This window comes from Xiphophorus maculatus, chromosome 10, assembly GCF_002775205.1.
Source record: "Xiphophorus maculatus strain JP 163 A chromosome 10, X_maculatus-5.0-male, whole genome shotgun sequence".
Classification (NCBI taxonomy): domain Eukaryota; kingdom Metazoa; phylum Chordata; class Actinopteri; order Cyprinodontiformes; family Poeciliidae; genus Xiphophorus; species Xiphophorus maculatus.
The window spans coordinates 5,452,257-5,470,997 of record NC_036452.1 but is presented as its reverse complement, the minus strand read 5'-3'; the positions used below and the strand labels follow the sequence as shown (position 1 = coordinate 5,470,997).

General features: G+C 36.3%; 1 protein-coding gene across 3 annotated transcripts in view; it reads right to left on the bottom strand.

The window, feature by feature from the left end:
- Window positions 1-18,741, bottom strand: part of LOC102228210 (protocadherin-15-like) — a 295,528-nt gene that overhangs the window by 133,168 nt on the left and 143,619 nt on the right. For all 3 annotated transcript variants that reach the window (XM_023340889.1, XM_023340890.1, XM_023340891.1), the window contains exons 12-14: window positions 14,919-15,038; window positions 12,702-12,812; window positions 9,533-9,703 (exon numbers count right to left, since the gene is read on the bottom strand). In XM_023340889.1, the coding sequence (XP_023196657.1) occupies window positions 9,533-9,703; window positions 12,702-12,812; window positions 14,919-15,038 (402 nt within the window). The remainder of the gene's footprint in view (window positions 1-9,532; window positions 9,704-12,701; window positions 12,813-14,918; window positions 15,039-18,741) is intronic.

The following is an 18,741-nucleotide window of genomic DNA, read 5'->3' as shown; positions in this document are numbered from 1 at the left end:
TAAGTCAGTCTCGGTTGGATTTAGGTCTGGACTTTGACTGGGGCTTCTGTTGAAACTCTCCCAGGATTGTCATGTATTTAACCCAATTTATTTTCCAATCAGCTTCAACCAGCTTCCCTGTTTATACTGAAGAAAAGATCTTGTACAAAGTGATGCTGTCACCAACATGTAGTGCAGTAAAAATGTTGTTCATGCTCTACATTGTGTTGACTTGCAACAAAATGAGGTGCAATTGTGATTTGAAGGTTTTCACAGTTTTGAGCGCAAATCAAAGACAAATCATTTTCAGCTCTGCACATAGAGTCCAAAAAGATTAGCGCTACAGTGATCAACAACATGCACTGAGTGCATGTGTGTTTTTGCATATTTTACAAAAATATTTAAAAGAACACTTGACATATTAATCATTCTGTGAGGCTACAATAACATGTCAAGATTTTGATTGCTTACGTTCGAGATGTTTGAGATAAGGCTATTTTTACAACTTTCATGCTATTACGATACAGTCATGGGGCTTTTCTGCCAGAGACAGGGAGACAGAGAGCAGCAGGCGGTTGTGGCATCATGCTGCAGCACAATACCATTCAATCACAGCCCGATATATCTGAAATCACAGGACAAAGAGATGAAAATGTAGATCCAAAGCAGGTAGAAACAGCAAGCTGGGAGGGTAATGCTGTAAAGCTCCAAACACGCTGCGATTCCAAAGCTTTCTGCCAGAGACATGCTGACAGAATCAAGTAAGCAAACACTCGGAATCAGCAGGAAGACTAACAGCAACAAGTATTAGGCCGGCATGAATGACATTACCACTAAGCAGGACTGCTTTTTTTTATTTATTTTTATTTTTTCATAAACAGTGATGCCTGGGGGACAAGGGTGGCTGAACCTGCGAAAAGTCAGGAGATCAATAGAAGGAGGGAACAAACCTTTCTGGCTTTTAGTGGTCAGATAAGGTCTTCTGTCAGGAACCAAGTAATACCTCGCAGCATGAGTAGTGGGACAAAGATGAACCATCTTCCAATCCACATAATAGAATAACAGATGGGCATTTACATGAGGCCGTACACTGCAGTAGTGCAGCAGTGTATAAGAAATAGCTTCAAACTGAAGTTAAAATGCAGTGCTGAAGTCATTGCTCTGCTTTGTTCAATTTCAAACCAATCAATTGCTGGGATGATGTCATGACAAATTAAATAATTGGTCTTGGATTAGCTGTTTACAGTACCGATCAAACAAATGTTTGTTGTTTTTTTTTTTACTTTCCTGACAGATTGCACTTTTCTGAGCTGCAAAGGCAGCAGTGTTTTGGAAGCGCATGCGCAACACCCACTGACAGTGGGCTCTTTGACACAAAGGGCCAACATCTTGTTGTGTATATGAGTGCGCGTGTATGGCTGTGATAGGGAAAGACACAGAGAGCATACTGCAGTTATCTTAGCTCAGAGGCTCTGAGGTTGTCACTTCTTATCAGCCTGATTGGTACTCAAAGTTTCACAGTTCCTTGACTCTCCCTCCTCTCATTACTTTCCTCACTTCACCGCTCCTATCTTTCTTTTACTATGGGAAATAGTGGGCACCCTGTCTCTGTGTTCCTGTGACCTAAATAATATACTTTTCTGATTCATTGGACTCTCCGTTTGCTCAGTAAAAGGTGCCAGCTAAATGACTTTGAAGAGAAACAGTTCTAATAGCAACAAAAGACACAAAAAAGGCAAGGCTTGGACTGGAAAACATGGTTTAGAACATTTAGGTTCTAGCCAAAAATGCAAGATGAGCATTCTGAGTGAGCTGCAAATATTCCCAACTTTGGTGCTGGTTTAACAACTATTAGTTGTGTATCTTAAAAATGGCTATTATGGAAAAGTGCCCAGAAGAAAAGGATTGTGGGAGTCTGGCTGAAAACTTCCACAAGCCTTTTAAGAGACAAAGCAAAGATGTAGAAGCAAATGTTGAGGTGGATATAACTTTTCAGCCTTTAAGCAAATTCAGGATTCAGGTACAAATGTAATGTTTGTCATATCACAATGACTTGGGGAAAAAAGTATTGGAGAGTTTGAATGTTTTTGTGAATCTTATGAAACATGCTTGTTTCTTTTTGAAAGATAAAAAATACAAATTTTACATTTATATTACAAACTTCTGCACAGGACTGGGGAGTTTTCTAAATCTGATCAAGTTTCAATGAACATTTGAAACATTTAAAATTAGAGATGAATCAAAGAGACTTTGTCCAGACTTTGACTTTGTCCAGACTTTGCCTATCCTTAGGTCTGACCTGTCAATTCAGTTGTAGATTTTTCTTTACCTTACAGACTAAAAACATAACAGAAATGACACAGGTTTCTTGACTATGTAGTAGCAGTTTTGAATCCAACAGAAAAACTAAGAAATATGATGTTACTGCCATTTATACTTTGAAACACATTTCTAAGATTCTTTTTAGAATAAATTAAGAAAAGTGTGTTAAAGCGCATGCTGTTGGATGACATAGAGACTGAATATATCAGAATTATATTTTAGAACAAGAAAAATATTTAAACTCTACAGTTTTTACCAGGCAAGCAATGGAAAATATGTTAATTTTAGTCATTGGTTCTTCTTGAATAAAACTATGTCCATATCTAGGAAATGTCAATTTGTTCAAACAAAAACTAAGTAGAAACTAAAGTCGTTTGTTTTTTGTAAGCAGTTGATAATGATAAAGCACATTGCTAGTTTTGAGACCATGAACACACACAAAAGTATTTTTCTGCTTTTAGACATTTAAAGCTAGTTAAATTAATTTCTGAGATACATCAAAGTTTCAAATCATCATTAAATTTACATTTTGCAGAAACTTAATGTCTGGCCATGTAAATGTTTGACAGAGTGAAGAGTGTTTAATTTTATTAACAAGCCAAAAGAAAATGATGATTTTCTACAGCAGACACGAAAGGATAATTTAATCATAAGGGGCCAATATGATATAGATATTTTCTGATAGATAATTTAAAGTATAAAAGAACCGACTAGAGCAAAATAAGAACTTTCTTGTTTTACTTTCAGTCTCTTTGGCAACTATAAAACACACATGAGGGTTAAGTAAAGATTTTAGCTGTTAGCAGAAAAAATAAAAGTAGAGTTTGCTGACCCATAACTCATTCAGTGGTAAAGTAAGACATTGACTTTTCTTAGTGTTGCTATCAAGCAAAAGTAATATGGTTGCAGCCTCTTTATTGGTGGGTATTATTGGATCTCAAAAGTGTACACAACTGTGCTGTGTACATATGAGACACATAAAGAACCTGATAAATTATTCAGACTTTTTCCACCAAAAGTAAAGTATATTCTAAACAATTCAACAGAAGAGCAATCATGTTTGTTGGAGAAAATATCCTGGCTGCATACGTTTGCACATCTTTATGTATATAAAACATTTTGGGTCACTACTGTATTTGGGGTTATTTAAACTGTAACCCACCACAGTCTTAGATAGAGAGACATATTTGCTGCTTAGTTTTTATGTGATGGCTTACAACTTTGATTTTATCCCTTTTTGACCTCTAACATCTTCAAATTGGTCTATGTTTGTGCATGTTTACTTCTTGATCGCAAGTGTTAAATGACTTGATGTAGGAATATGACTGGCTGAGTTAATATACTGATCAACAACAACACCACAAAAAAAAAAGCATGGAAGTAGTTCTCCAGTATGTCTTGGAGCGATATTACGCATATGTGTGTGTGTGGATGTGTGGCAAAGATCTTGCCAAAAATAAAGAGATGATGTGGACAACCTTCAGTTAGGCCTCCCTTCTTAGTGGCTCGACACAATTTTGTCCCTCTGTGTAGGTGGAATGGGGTGTTAAGGCATGAATGCACTGCTGGCTCACCACAATCATGCTTGTGTAGGCGTGGGTGAGTGTGTGTAGTAAGGGATGAATGCTCTGCTGACTTGTCAGAGTTGAGGATTTTTCCCTGCAGCAACTTTGTTTCATTTATAAAGTGGTACTGCTAGTTGCTCTGGATAACAGCATCAGCTAAATGTCAGAGACAGAGATACAAAAGCACTGCACACATAGCTGTGTAAGCATAAATAAAAAACACAGAGTGCCAGACTCAGTCTTGTAACACTTGTTATTACACAAGGGACTTACGCTGCCATCTGTTAGAAATCACAGAGATACATTTTGGCAGTTTGTCCAAAAAAATGTTTCTCGAAATCTTTTCTCCTATGTAGGGGTGTAACAAGATTTCGTGCCACAAAATATCATGATATTAAATTTTTACAAGATTGGTGGTGTAGTGGAAGTGAGACTCAAGAAGCACTATCATGTTCCAGTGTGCATTACTTTCAATAAATTAGCCTTGAAGGTGTGGAGTGAAAGATGAAATAATGTTGAACCTTTCAGAGCAGGTGGCTAAGGACGCTGAAGTAGGCATCCCATTTTTGCCTTTCAAATGGTATTTAGTTCAGTTCTTGGTATTGTGAGGTTTTGTTTTGATTAGTTCAATAACCTTGGAGGATTTTTTGAGAACATATCCCTTTCTGGTCATTCAAGGATTGAACATACTTTCCCAGAACCATCTTCAAGGCCTCCTGGTTCGACGCTACAACTTCTGCCCATTCTTAATTCATACAAAACCTCAAATGTGGCAGGAAGTTCTAGGCTTTAAAAGCCAGATACTTTAATGCCACATCTGAACAATTAGAACACAGGACATGTTTTATGTGTGAAGCAGTGCTTTAATTAACACGTTAAATCCCTTCTCTGATCAGCTGTTCATGTAAATGATTTTTTTTTTAACTTTTTTAATAATATCTGGGGCCTTATTTATAAAACGTGCATAAACACAAAAAATGTGAGGCGCCATATTTTACGCACAAGTCGACATGTACAAAAATGAACGTGGCATGAAAGTTGTGCAAACTTTTAACTTCCGTGAAAATGTATGCCAGCTGCACTCTATTTTCCGCAAATTGGAATGTATAAAAGAAAGATGTGCAGGTATGTACATACGTATGGCTTTATACATCCAAATTTTTTTGTGCGCCGAACTTTTCTAAATTTGTCCATACGCCATGTTCTAGTGTAAAAACTGCGCACTCTTTTATACATGAGGCTTCTGGTTTCTTGTCTGCAGAACACCCACCATCTTAGAATCTACAAAGAAACTGTGTTCATGAAAGTAACATATTAATCCAGTAGACGTCATATTGAGGCAGTATCCTGACCGTAATCCAAAAGATTAATTTCCAACCTAATATCCTGGTCTGCTGGAGAAACAACTGTTGCCTCCTCTCATTGCTCAGAACAAATCAGGCATGTCATAAGAACTGCAGGTCAAAACTCCTTTGACAGAGAGAAAAGGATAAAAAGCTGGACTGCTGTCCTGTTTGTTGCTGGGACCCAGAAAGCAAGTGACCTTTCCATGTACATGAGGAAGGAGGATTCTGGGTTACTTTCCTGATCTGGATTTGAACGAGCATGAATGTCAAAGAAAAAACTTCCAACCTGTCTTTGTTAACACAAAAACCTAAATAATAGGTGCAACTCTGCTGATAAAAATGTTCGCAAAAGTCTAATGAAGGCTGATAAAACATCCATTGAACATTCAGATTGATGAACTTTCCTTTATTGTTTCATCAGCAGTGGATCCTTCTCCATCATTAACTTTATGTTTATTTCTGTTGTTTATTCCTCATTGTTCAAGTAAACAAGTACATGCATTAGTGAGGTTATTGATAAATAATGGCTATGGATGATGGAAAATACAAAACATCACAGCACTGAGAAGCAACATGAACCTCTGGTCTGTTACACATGTACAATTGATTGTTCCATGCAAAGATAAATGATTTATTGCAGATTGATGAATGAATTGCCAAACTGATAATTAGACAGTAAAAATATTTGATTGTGAAATCAATTTATGCTAAGTGACAACAGCTGCTACAATGTTTTTGCTCGGAATCCCAGGCCATGTTGATTTTTTAATTTAAGCAAAAGTAAAAATTAATAATACTACATGTCTGGAGAAATAATGTAGCTAAGGTGTTAGTGTATGAGCTGTGAGCCTTAAGTCTATTTGTCAAAAAAAAAAAAACAAGACAATTCTTAATATTTCTTAAAGAATTTTTTAAAAACTTGCCTCATCAGAAAAAGGGATGCATTACTCCACACCTGTCAAGTATAAAGCTGCAATATCTGGAATAATTGTAAGCCGGAGGTTTCATACTGAAAGGAGACTTCACCCAAATGCACTAACAAATTCTGTTTTTATGAATAATAATTATTATAATTTTTTATGTGGCTACAAAAGAGGGCCTCACATACTGCTACTTTCAACTAAAAAAAAATAAAACTGTTACATTTTGCTGGAAAAGAGGTCCGTTTAATTCAAGTCTAAATGGAAAACACATTTTCTCATTATGCTGCTGCCAATAGTGGTATTATACTTCACTTAAATGTCAAAGTGAGTAAACAAAGGTTTTACACTTTACTCTTCCTGACAGACTTAAAGCAAATGTTTGAGCTGGATTAAGCCCACAGAGATTTCAAAAGCAGATATCAGAGGTGATAGTGTCTGGATTATAGAAATAGAGCTGGATAACTTTACACTCAATTTGTAGTTAATTACCTCGATCTGGGGATAGTAGAAAATGAAATGTTTCTGTCTTATTGGCCCCCAACACCATGACGCCCTAAAAAATGTTATTCTAAAATCATTTTAAAAGACAAATTGCATAATACGATGATATAACATTTAAATCTAGCATCGTACCCCTGTAAATCTGAAAGATAATCCTTCAGGTAACTTGACAAATGTAATGTAAGATTTAAATGAAAAAAAAAGACTTTTACTCAATTTTTGTCTTTTTTTTAACAGGATGAGCACATTTTAAAGACATTTAATTTAAGCTGATAATCAGGCAACTCCAGTCACATGCTCAGTAAATGTGTGCACCATATTATTATTATAGAGAGGCCCAGAGATACTGTGAATAAAATCAATAGGCATGACTTCAAAAGTTGCCTATTAATATTCAATAACTAGAAGAAGTGCAAACAAGCCTGTTAAATGCAACTCAAAAATATTGTCCAGTGAATGCAGTGGGCACGGCAGCAGTGACCCTGGTTACACGCTGTCCACACTGTCAAGAAAATCCGAGCTCATCCCACTTCCCCATGCTGGAGATTTTAGTTTAACAGTAATAATAAATAAAGTTATCTTTAAAATGAATCACTCAAGTGACATCAAGGCCCAACAGTAGACTTAAGTGTCAATAAAGTTAGTTTAACAGTAATAATAAATAAAGTTATCTTTAAAATGAATCACTCAAGTGATATCTAGGCCCAACCGTAGACTTAAGTGTCAATAAAATAAATCTGGTTGTGTGTGTTGTTTTTGTCTCATGCAAACTTTGCTTTAATTCTACTTTTCTCTATTTAATCATAAGAAATCATAGTCAGTCAGAGAGAGTCATGAAGCAAGAAAAGCAGGTTTCCTGGAAAAAGAGGAAGTAAGTTCCAGCCTGCAGATTTATAAAAATAGCTGAGACTATTCCTTATTTTAAAGCATGAAAGTTTTAAAGAATGAAATCTAAAACATTTTGAGTAATTTGATAAGATTCAAAGTAAAATACTTATATTAATATTGGTTTACTTGTAATAATATTTACACGAACATTTGTGGGAACACTTACAAGAAAAACAAGTAACTGTAACTTTGGCATCAAATAATTAGAATCATGTATTATTCTTGGTTTCTTTTCAGAAAAACATCTGTAATAACTCACATTAGGATTATAATAAGTATAATTAATAAGTTATGGTTATAAAATCATAAATGAATGATAAATCAGAGAAGCTGAAGAAAATAAATGTGATATAAGTTATGGTTATAAAATTATAAATGAATGCTAAATCAGAGAAGCTAAAGAAAATAAATGTGATATAAATGTGATTTTGACATTGAACTTGAAATGGTGTAGAAGGTGTAACTGCAATTAAACATCACTGATATGTTGGAGGTAGAGAGTAGGTGAAAGGTGAAAGGCAAGGAACTAACAGGAGAGCAGAGATGATCAACGCCTTATTTAGAGAGTAGGTGAAAGGTTGTGCAGGCAATGGACAGGAGGTTGAGCAACTCTGAGACATTAGCACAGACATCAGGACATAATGTCTGTAAGACAGTGATGGATATGAGATCATCTGTCTGAGCAGTCAGCCAATGAAACAAGCCCAGCAACAGTGCTAGCCAAAGAAACCCTATAAAAGGTGAGTGCAAAAGAGGAACCGTTCGTTGGATCCTCCGGGCAGCTTCGAGCCAAGAGATGGACAAAGAACTCTGCAGCTGAAGAAGAGCCGGGGCCACGGAGGCGAAGACTGTCCGGCCATGGGGACCAACCCGTCAGCCCCACAACCTGTGGCTTCAAATCGCACTTCTCTCATCGGCTGGGTTCAGACCCCAAAGACAAAGATGAAGACAAAGGCAAAGACAAAGACAAAGAAGAAGAACTGGTGCCTTTCTTCCTGCCAGCACCAAGTCCTGTGTGACCTCACCATCCATGCGGAGAAGAAGCTCATCAGACCTACAGAGATTCCTGCCTTCGCCGATCAACATCTTCCTCCTGCTGCAACACCTTCTTCATCATCAGACCTGCGGAGATCCTGGCCTTCATCGATCGGCGTCTTCCTCCTGCTGCAACACCTTCTTCATCATCAGACCTGCGGAGATCCTGGCCTTCATCGATCGGCGTCTTCCTCCTGCTGCAGCACCTTCTTCGTCGTCGTGCCAGGTCTGGGGTTCGAGGCGCCAGGCTCCGTCCGTCTCTCTCAAAGGTTCCTTTTTTAGTTCTCAGTGTCAGCAGTAGGGAAAGATAGACTAGATGATTGATTTTACTTATTTGATTATTTCTGCTACTGAATTAAGCTGTACTGACCCTTGCAAAACTGCCTTACTAATAAAATATTTAGCATAAAGAAAATCTAAAAGATGTTGTGGACATTCAGTTAATGAGTCACCTTAAAGTTCTTTGATGGTTGTAAAATAGCTCTGATGTTTGATTCTGGAGAGGAAAAAGTTTAAAATGTTTTTAGGTTGCTGGTAGCCCAAATTTAAAACGTCATCCTTGGGACTCGCCCGAGTCACTAAAACCTACCTGGTTCAATAACAAATGCAAGTTGTAAAATAGAGAACGAGCGACCGTTAACAGGTGTGCTCTGTGAAACTAGTTGGCTGTAGGCAGCTCAGTCTGGCTAATTCACAGGGGGAAGAAGGGTGGGACACCTGGATGTTGGCCGTCAGAAACCAGGCGAATCGTTTCTCGAAACCAGCTTAAACAGAGTTTACTTCAGTTCTGGACAGGGTAAATCCCAGCAGATTTAGGAAACTCAATTAACCCGTTAGAAGGAGAGCTGGTAGCACATCTCCCCTCTCAGAAGAGGAAGCAGAGAGTGTGAGAGTAGAGACAGAAAGGAGGGGGGGGGTGTTGCGCAACAACAACAGCAAAATTCAGTGAATAATGTATGTGCATAACACTTACAGGCTCTGTCAGCTCCAGAACACTGGCCAAATACGTGATGGGACTACAGTCACGAGTGTTTCCCACAAGTGTACAAGGTAGGAACATGGGACCCAAGTCATCTCCATCCAGCACATCCACGGTCAGTGTGGTGGTGGCAGTTCGACGGTCACTTGGTGAAGGTGCCCGGTCCTGCATAGAAATGAGACAGTTTATGAAATCTGAAGCAAATGTTATGGAATAGTAGCAACCAGGACTAAGAAACACTCAAGCAGCAGGTTAAATGATTTAGATAAAGAATAACCCAATCAAATTAAGGGCAAAGCACATCAGCTGCATTAAACTGGGGTCAGAGAGCAGCACCCTATTAATAATATATCAAACAACAAGAACTGGCAGAGTCTGATCAGCGGCTTACGCTCCAAGACAAACTATCTATCAAACTTATTCTACTCAGGAGGTTCAACACTTCTAACAAAAACATCCAAGGCCAGCATCCAGAAATCTATTCGATCTCTCTGACGTGTCTCTGTGCATTAAATGCATAAGCTGACGTGCATTAAGTGGAAAAAGCATTCCTCTTCAAAAGATAAGCAATGTGGAATTCAAATTTATTTTGCCCTAGTACTGTATACTAATGTTACCACCCTTTTAATAGTCACATCCCATTGAATAGGAAATCAGAAATATTTTGTTTATAAATAAAGGACCAGATTTTGCCTAAATCCCAATTTTTATTTCATGCACCGTGTAAAATGTTTATTACAACCAGCCACTGTGAAAACAACAACAACAACGACACAGCTAAAATTCAACAAAATCTCACATTTCTTCTGATAAAATTGTAAGTTGCACACCCTGATGTTATTTTTTTTATTATAACATATTTGCTGGAAAAGACCGAAATTTAAATCCAATTTTCAGGGATCTAAAAATATTAAATCAGTTTAATACTTTAATGATTTTCAAACACAGCTTAATTTTTTTTCAGACATACCAAACCCCTGAGGAGCTTTTTCCTGCTTGCAACTATCATGTTTCCTACACCAAGAACAGAACTGAAAACAGTTTTCAGTTGATTAATTATTTATATTTCCAATATGCTTGTCTTGATCCAGAAAAACCATCTTACTCTAAAGGTTTGGTTTGTCAAGGAACTGAAAGAAAAACAAGCGAACATGGCAGTACATCACATATTCAATAAAAATAGGATTGTACAAAGGTGTGAAAAATGTGCAACTGCTACACCAAAAATAAAGAATGAATCTTCTCTCACTGTATTAGTTTTTCCTCAGAGGTGACCTTAAGGAGACTTTAGGCTAAAATAGGAGGATTTTTGTGAGGTCCTCATGAAATATGCAGCCAGTTTGGAAGGAATACAAGGTCGTTGTCAAGAAACACAGATCTCATCGTCTTTCTACTGAATCCATGTTCCACAACAACTTGCAATGTGCTTTTATAGTAATAATGAGGAAACGTATGCGAAACTTGTACTACACCACAGCATCTCGAATAAGACAAAGATTTAACTTGAATCTTGGCAACTTGGTCACTGTTTGGAGGTAAAACATGCTTTGTGTATTGCACATCAACACATACAAATTGACCTTTAGAAACAAGTTCCTGTTATCAGAGCTTCCTAAAATTCCCTTGATAGAGCTTTTGGATCAATTAACAACTACCACTTCTACGTAGGTGGAGTACTGAAATCCTTAACATGACCTTTACAAGTGTACTCTTAAGAGGCCGACACAAGATCTTTCTGTAATTGCATATAAGAATATAAATTATCTCATTTTGCCAACAGTTCAGAAAGCTTCAAATTAATCCATGATTAGTGCTACCTTTAAAATAGTCAATATTGTCTCAAACTTTGAAGATGTTTATGGTTTATTTATTTTATTGAGTAAAATGGTGACTGTTTAATGCAGTATGGCCCAGGTTGGCCCTACTCGCTGATTCTGTGTCATACAGAACTCATTGAAATGTTTAGAGATTGGGATATTTTCTTCGAGCTTCCTTGTTTTGCTGTACTCCTTGACCTTCCTGAGGTTTTTTGTTCTCCAATTTTCTCTAGAAAACCTTTGACACCTTCATAAAAGATCTGGATTTATACTGAGATACGATTGTACGTATAAGTGGACTATTTAAATTGTCTTTATTTCTTCACATCTAGGTGCCCCTTTGTGGTGATTGATCATCTTCAAGTCAGTCTAAAATCCCAATAAAATACAGAGAAACTTATCATTGTACTGTGACAAAACATCAAGAAGGTTCAGGGCTCTCATTAACTCTGCAAAGTGCTGTATAACATTAGGTGGATAAAATCACAATGTCTTCAGTATAATGTCGAAGTAATATGGAAAGATAAGATTGCCAGTCATCAACACAGTAAGTCTAATTATAGACTGGTTCTATCAGTGTTCAGCTGAAAAGGTCAGCCTTGTTTAATAGGTTTTGCCTAGCTTCATGCAGTCTCCATGGCCTGCTAAGAATGTATAATCCACCAATTTTCAGCTTCTCTAGACCTCCTAATATCCTCTTCAGATAAACACTGAATGTGTCAGCCTTTCCAGAAGTCAGAAACACATTAATATTTCAGTGTACTGTTGACTTTTAATAATGCTTTTGTGGTAACTGGGATCTGGGACATGAATACATGAAGTAACTCTGAGAAGTCTTTTATGAGCATGGTTCTCACATTACAACAAAACCCTGACTGCAGCTGATGAGAATCATTTCAGCCATGGTTCAGCTTAGATCACTTTAACTTCTATAGACAATGTGCTTACTGGTCTGACAAAATAAATATATTATAGTGAGCTAATTAATAAAACATAAGAGTGCAGGGAAATAAAAGGCGAACAATTAGATTGGCAAATACATTAGTGATAATTAGGGATGCTCTTGCAGATTCCCTTAGGCTGACTAACCACTACAAAGGCTGTGGAACATTAATATCAGAAATATAATAGTTTGCAAAGTCATATACATTGTATATGAGAAAAAAAACATGTTTTTTTTCTCATATACAATGTTTTTTTTCTCCAGATATTTTCTATAAAGGAAATACTGAGTAACAGCTTTTTTTTAAATAATCTTTTTGTTTCATTAAAAGACGTCTAAAAATATTTCAGCATGAAAACTCATGAAATTAACAACAAATTCAAATAAAGAAACAACCACTTACATTTGCCTGTATAATGACCAAGTATCGTGTTATCTCCTCGTAGTTGAGCCGTTCCCTTAGAACTACGGAGCCAAACAAAGTCAGGGGGATGTCAAAGGTTCTGTTGGCAGTCTGGAGAACATACAGACATGAGGCAAAAGCAAACTCAATGAGTCACACACAAAGTCTACTCTTAAGATTTAACAAAATAAAGACAAGCTAAGACATGTAATACACGTGGAAGATAGTTACACAAGTGTAACAGCAAGGCGTATTTTATGATTTCAATACAATGCAAATGAGTTGTTCAGCGGAAGAAGGAATAATTTATGTGGGTTCAGAACCAGCAGAGCAAAAAGAGAAATATAACAACAATAAATCAAATGGAATCTTCAGTTAAAGCTGTTTCGATTGCATAGAGAAGCACAAATCTGATGTAGAATAAAAAGAGAGAATGGGCTTAAAATCTAATTTCGTGAATATGGTCATTAATACGAGGGGGGGGGGAATTAAAACAATAAATGCAGCTTCAATTGTATTCTGAATTCAAGTAAAAGTTTTGCTTTCCTGGGTGAACAACTACTTCAAATGCAATTATTTAGTATTTCATAACAACACACCAGATAAACTGCAGTAATATCAACTTTTTAAATCAGAACACATTAAGAAACCTAAAACACATTAATGCACAGAACCACATCAAACTCATTCAGAACATTGTTTATGGTTTTTGGTAAAACAGACCACTAAACTCAGTTTTCCATAATCCACACCTGTAAGGGCTTACAGGTACACTGGATTGTATTTAAACACTGAGCAGCACACTATGGGCAGTTCACTGGTCCATGGCAGAGTAAATAGCAACATTAAAACAAAAAAACAAAAGCAACAATGATGTAAACACATCTTGAGAGATTTATAGTATCCAGGAGGACATTACAGACATGAAGGACTTGGATGAACTATCAAAAACATTGCATTTTAAACAAAGTACAGTTAAATAGATAAGTTCTGAGAAACACATATCTCTTGTTATTTTATAATTTACTTAAGCTCAATTGTTCTACAAATATTTTATATGTTTCTAGTGATATTAATGGAAAATACATTAAGAGTGCATAAAGAGTCAATAGAATAATCTATCAAAGGGAACAAGATCTGAGAAGTTGGCCATGACGTGAAATTCAAATATTTTGTTCACCGAGTCATTCTGTCATCACTCTAACCCTTTGACACGCTGCCCTGTCTTACTGGAAAAGACTTTGTTCCACACAGGATTACTCTTGGATTGTTGTTCCTGGGGTATGTTTGGATTTCCTTTTTATACATTCCAGTGTTTTCAGGTAAAACTTGAATGAGCCCGCTCTTAAGGTTGAGAAAGAACCCCAAACATGAATGGAGTCAAGATGTTTCACTCTCAGCATGTCTCAGGACTCATGCCAGCATCCATTTCTTCTTACAAAGACAGTTCTTTTTTTAGATGTTCCAAGCAACCCAAAGAGAACTTCAGGGAATACCCCCCAGTTCTCTCTAGACCAGTTTGCTGGTAGTCCTTGTATTCTCTGGAGAATTTTCCTCATAAGAAGTGACTTCTTAGACCTAAGCCACTGTTTTAAAGTCAAGACCTCCCTGCGCTGTCATACCTGAACAAGTTTTGCACTGATGGCAACTTGATCCTTTGGTTGGAGCCTGTTTAGGGGATTCTACAAGTACTTCTGGGATGTTTTGTGCTCTCTGAGACACTTGATACCCAATTTAGCTGCAGTGTTACTAGAAGCAATATCATTGACTGTGAAATTGTTCTGAAAGTATTTATTTGGCGTTACACATAGTTTAAAAAAACAACAAAAGCAATGATTTTGTTCTCAGGTACGACAAACATTTTCACGTCTAAATCAATAAGAATGACAGCGTTATTTATATCCGCTGAAATAGAGTCATTAACATTTTGAGGCAGGGCTAACACATAATGCCACTGAGGCTTTTGTGAATAAAATATTCTTTTTGAATTTTCATTCAGCAAAATTTCCATTTCAATGAACGCAAATTACAAACATAAAAACTGAAACATTACAGCTTGTAAGACTACGTGAACTTTTGACCCTTTTAGTGAAACTGTTTTCCAGTCTTTGCTAACATGATTACATTTGTATGAAAATCAAATATTCTTAAACCAGCCAACAAAACATGTTTAGAATTTGATTGCATAGATGTTGACAGCAAAAGATCAGAACTCACCGGATCTTTTGGGTTGTACTGGATGGTGTACTCTATCTGCCCGTTGGGTCCGTCGTCAATGTCTGTTGCACCATTATTCCCAGAGAAACCAGAGAAGATTGTTGTTCCTACAGGGGTTAGCTGAAAAAAAAAAACAGCAGCAGCAGTGTTTCCATATGATGTCAAAACTTTCAAATCACAGTGATTAAATCATTTCTGACAGTGTCATACAAACATCTATTGTTTTCATGTGGCACAGATGAAAGAAGAGCAAAATAAGATTCACCAGCATTTGGCCACAAGGGATGTTAATCCCCCACTGTTTTCTACAGAACAAAGAGAAAGTGCTTTGCATTTTTATTTTCATTACGCATAAATCGGACTTGAAAAGGAGGATCAGTTGGGAGTCATTTGTGTCTCTTTCAGTTGCACTTGAAATAAGTGAAACACAGGAAGTGTTCAAAATGTTCCTTCTATGCATAGCATCAGCAGTCTCTCACTAATGTGAACAAATGAAAGGTTTCACTGCCCCCCTCTGATAAAAGAGAACATTTGAGATCCAAATGTTTTACTGTGTCACTGTTAAAACTAATTACTGCTAAGATAAATGAAGTGCTGACAGAGGTCACAGCTTATTAAATTGAGCCTTTTCATGGAGTAGAATTTTGAAAAATTAATGAACAAATAATTCAGCACAATTTAGAGAAAAATATGATGCTGGTTTGCTGTAAATACAGTCAACCTTGTTGTGGGTGAAGCTTTTAAGACTTTTAAATGTGTAAACACATTAACACCAAAATAATTGAGAAACAGGAGTGCATCCATGAACACAGAAATCCACTTTGGTACACAGTGAAAACTCTCAGGAGAGACTTATAACTGAGAGTTACTAATAATAAATATCAACTTCAGGACACATTTTAAAAAAATAATAATGCATTGACTGATATATTTAAAAATAATTTTTTGTTGTTCATAGCTCATCTGCAAACTATCATCCATTGATTTAGGATGACCTAAGCATGTAGCATGATCAATGAACAGCCACAGTAAAAATAATGTTTGCACAACCAGCACTCGCTAAACACAAGTATCGATGACCGTAAACAAAAAGGCAGGTTTATTCAGGCTCTCATTGTAAATTTCAATCTATACTTTTCTTCACCTTGAAGTGTTGACTATCATAAGCAGTTTGTTTGTTCTGTTAAATAATTTAGTCACAACAGGAGAGAGTACTGAGAGTGAAATTCTGCTTTTTGCAGCCTTCCCAAATGCAAACCTATGAGTGTACATATTCAATGGTCCATTTAGTTTACACTGACAGCTGATTTTAAGCATCTTCAAACAGTACGAATAGTTTGATCTATTAGTATTGTTTGTCAAATTTTGAAGTTTTGTATTGTAAAATGAATTTTTAAATGTCTTAATGGTAACGTGTTGAGTGGAATGCTGAAACTTCTTAATGTCCTTACCTAACCCACTATAGCTTGTATATGTTGGACATAAAAAGACTTAGACAGTAGCTAAATAGCTAGTGCATTATTTTTCTTTATTTATTAAAGAAAAATAAATAAACATATGACTGGGAACACAAAATAGCTGAACACATGCCTACGGCCAACAATGGGGGATTCGTAAGAGGAAGATAACTCAGCTTCACACACGGCACCGAATAGAGTTTGGCTAAATAGAAAGTAAAGAAGAGAATGACACCAAGGATACTGGAAATTATTTTTTTACATTTTTGGAAACAGACCACGAGTAATTAACATGATGTTTTTGCTCTCCTCGGGACACGTGATAGGGTGCATGAAACACCAAACAGCGAAACTGAACTTACTGAGCAAAGTGAGCAGCAAACTCCAGGCGACTCAAACTGTATTTTGTAATTAGTGTTAATTTGGGTTAATATGTGAGATAAGGTTAAAAATTGTCAGCTTTTAATAAGAAAAAATAATGTTTTGTGGTATATTTTTGTATTTTTAATTCATTATGTTTTATTGACACATGCTATTGTAACTAGACTGCATCGCTGTCTGCCATGGTAGTACGTAAATCATGCTCCAAAACTATAGCTAGAAATCTAACAGCAAAGGGTTAAAAATCATCATTGTCCTTTATTGTTCATAAAAAAGGATTTAATGAAGTGATTTTAAGCACAATTACTGGAAATTAGCCATTAGCCAGTCAGTTAGGCACACAACACTGCCTTTTCCTGTCAGAGCAGCTCTGAGTCAACTCAAGTCTTTGTCCTTTCTACTTAATGTTTGTTTTAAAGGATAACAGGATGGATTGTTCATGCCTGCAAGTATGCTCACAGCTCGACTGCTTAACGTGCAAGTGAGGCACATCTCTGAGCTAAAGCAGAAATCAACATTAGAAGCAGAGCTGTGCTGCTTCGGCATCAGAAATTGTTACAGAACCAGATTGTTTTGTGCATATTAACATTATTCTTTTTATGTTCCCACAAAACACAGCTAGACAGCTTTTTGGGCATATTTTCAGCAAAAATAAATCATTATACAAAGAAACACATGTATTTTTGAGAATGGTAGTGCAAAAAATGCCAACCCCTCAATACTTTTTACTGTGCTAGGAACCTTTGTCCAAACTCATCAACATTTAGGACATCCATTCACTTTATTTTTATTTTTTCCAGTTCAGCACTACTTAAAGACATTTAAACTCAGAGAACACTTGGCTGTACAGATATGCACCCTTAAATATGTTCTGCAATTAAAAACAATATTCCAGTAGTGCAGATGGTATTGAGGTGAACTGATATATGTATTGCGAGGGTCTTTTCTACTTTTTTGGTGGGAAGAGTGGGGAAGATTACCTTAGTTATCCTTTCATTCCCATGGCCTATATCTGCATAAAGACCTGGAAATGTTTCTTCTTGTATTCTCAGATCAGGAGGAAATTTACTGCTACATATGCTTTTGCATACAGGGATTTGTTTGGCCTCTGGTTGGACATAAAGATACAGTCTCCAAAATGTCTGTTGTAAATTCATATTTTGTCTAGTGTATTTCTGTGTTGACACCAGATGCCAAAACAGATTTCTGTATGTGCAAACATTTGTGACAACATATTTCTATCAGATTCAGATTTGTAGAGCCTAATCACAACAAAGTTGATCTCAGGTCATAAATTTAAAAGAGATTTATTTCAAATGAAATTACATTCATCTTCTTTCTTTCAGTCGAATCAATGACTGACATTCAGCTTTATAACTACTGACATTCAGCTTTATCACTAGTAAAACCACCAGCTAAATGCTTGAATTATTTAATTCTAGTTAGCATGCATGTCTCTATCGATTGCAGAACAAACTTTACTTCCAAAATGAATGCTTGAGAGAAACATAGACTATCTGGAAATGATTTGGTAGGACAATTTGTACGTCATCAACTCACATAAGAGATTTTGGGCATGTAGACGGCATTTATGTAAAAAAATATTTCACTAGGTTCAATTGTCACAGACAAATCTATCAAGGTATCCAGATTATCTAAATAGACATCAGTTGTGGCAACATTTAATAGTAACTAAAGCAGGTTTCACATGTTTCTTATTCTGCCTGGTACTGGTAGTCGTGGGTTACACAGATTTCAGTATGAGAAAATGAAGCAGATTTCATTAAATATATTGTTCAATAAGCTGTTTGTAGTATGTCTGTCACTTTTGATGTCCCCATGCTTTTTGTGTTTCTTGGAATCAAGAATGCTATATTCAGTGTTCAAATTACAACCAAACAGATTAAGCTGAACATCTGCTTTGATGTTCAAAACAGATGTACAGATTTATTCTTTTCCTATATTAAAGGATTAAAACAATTTAG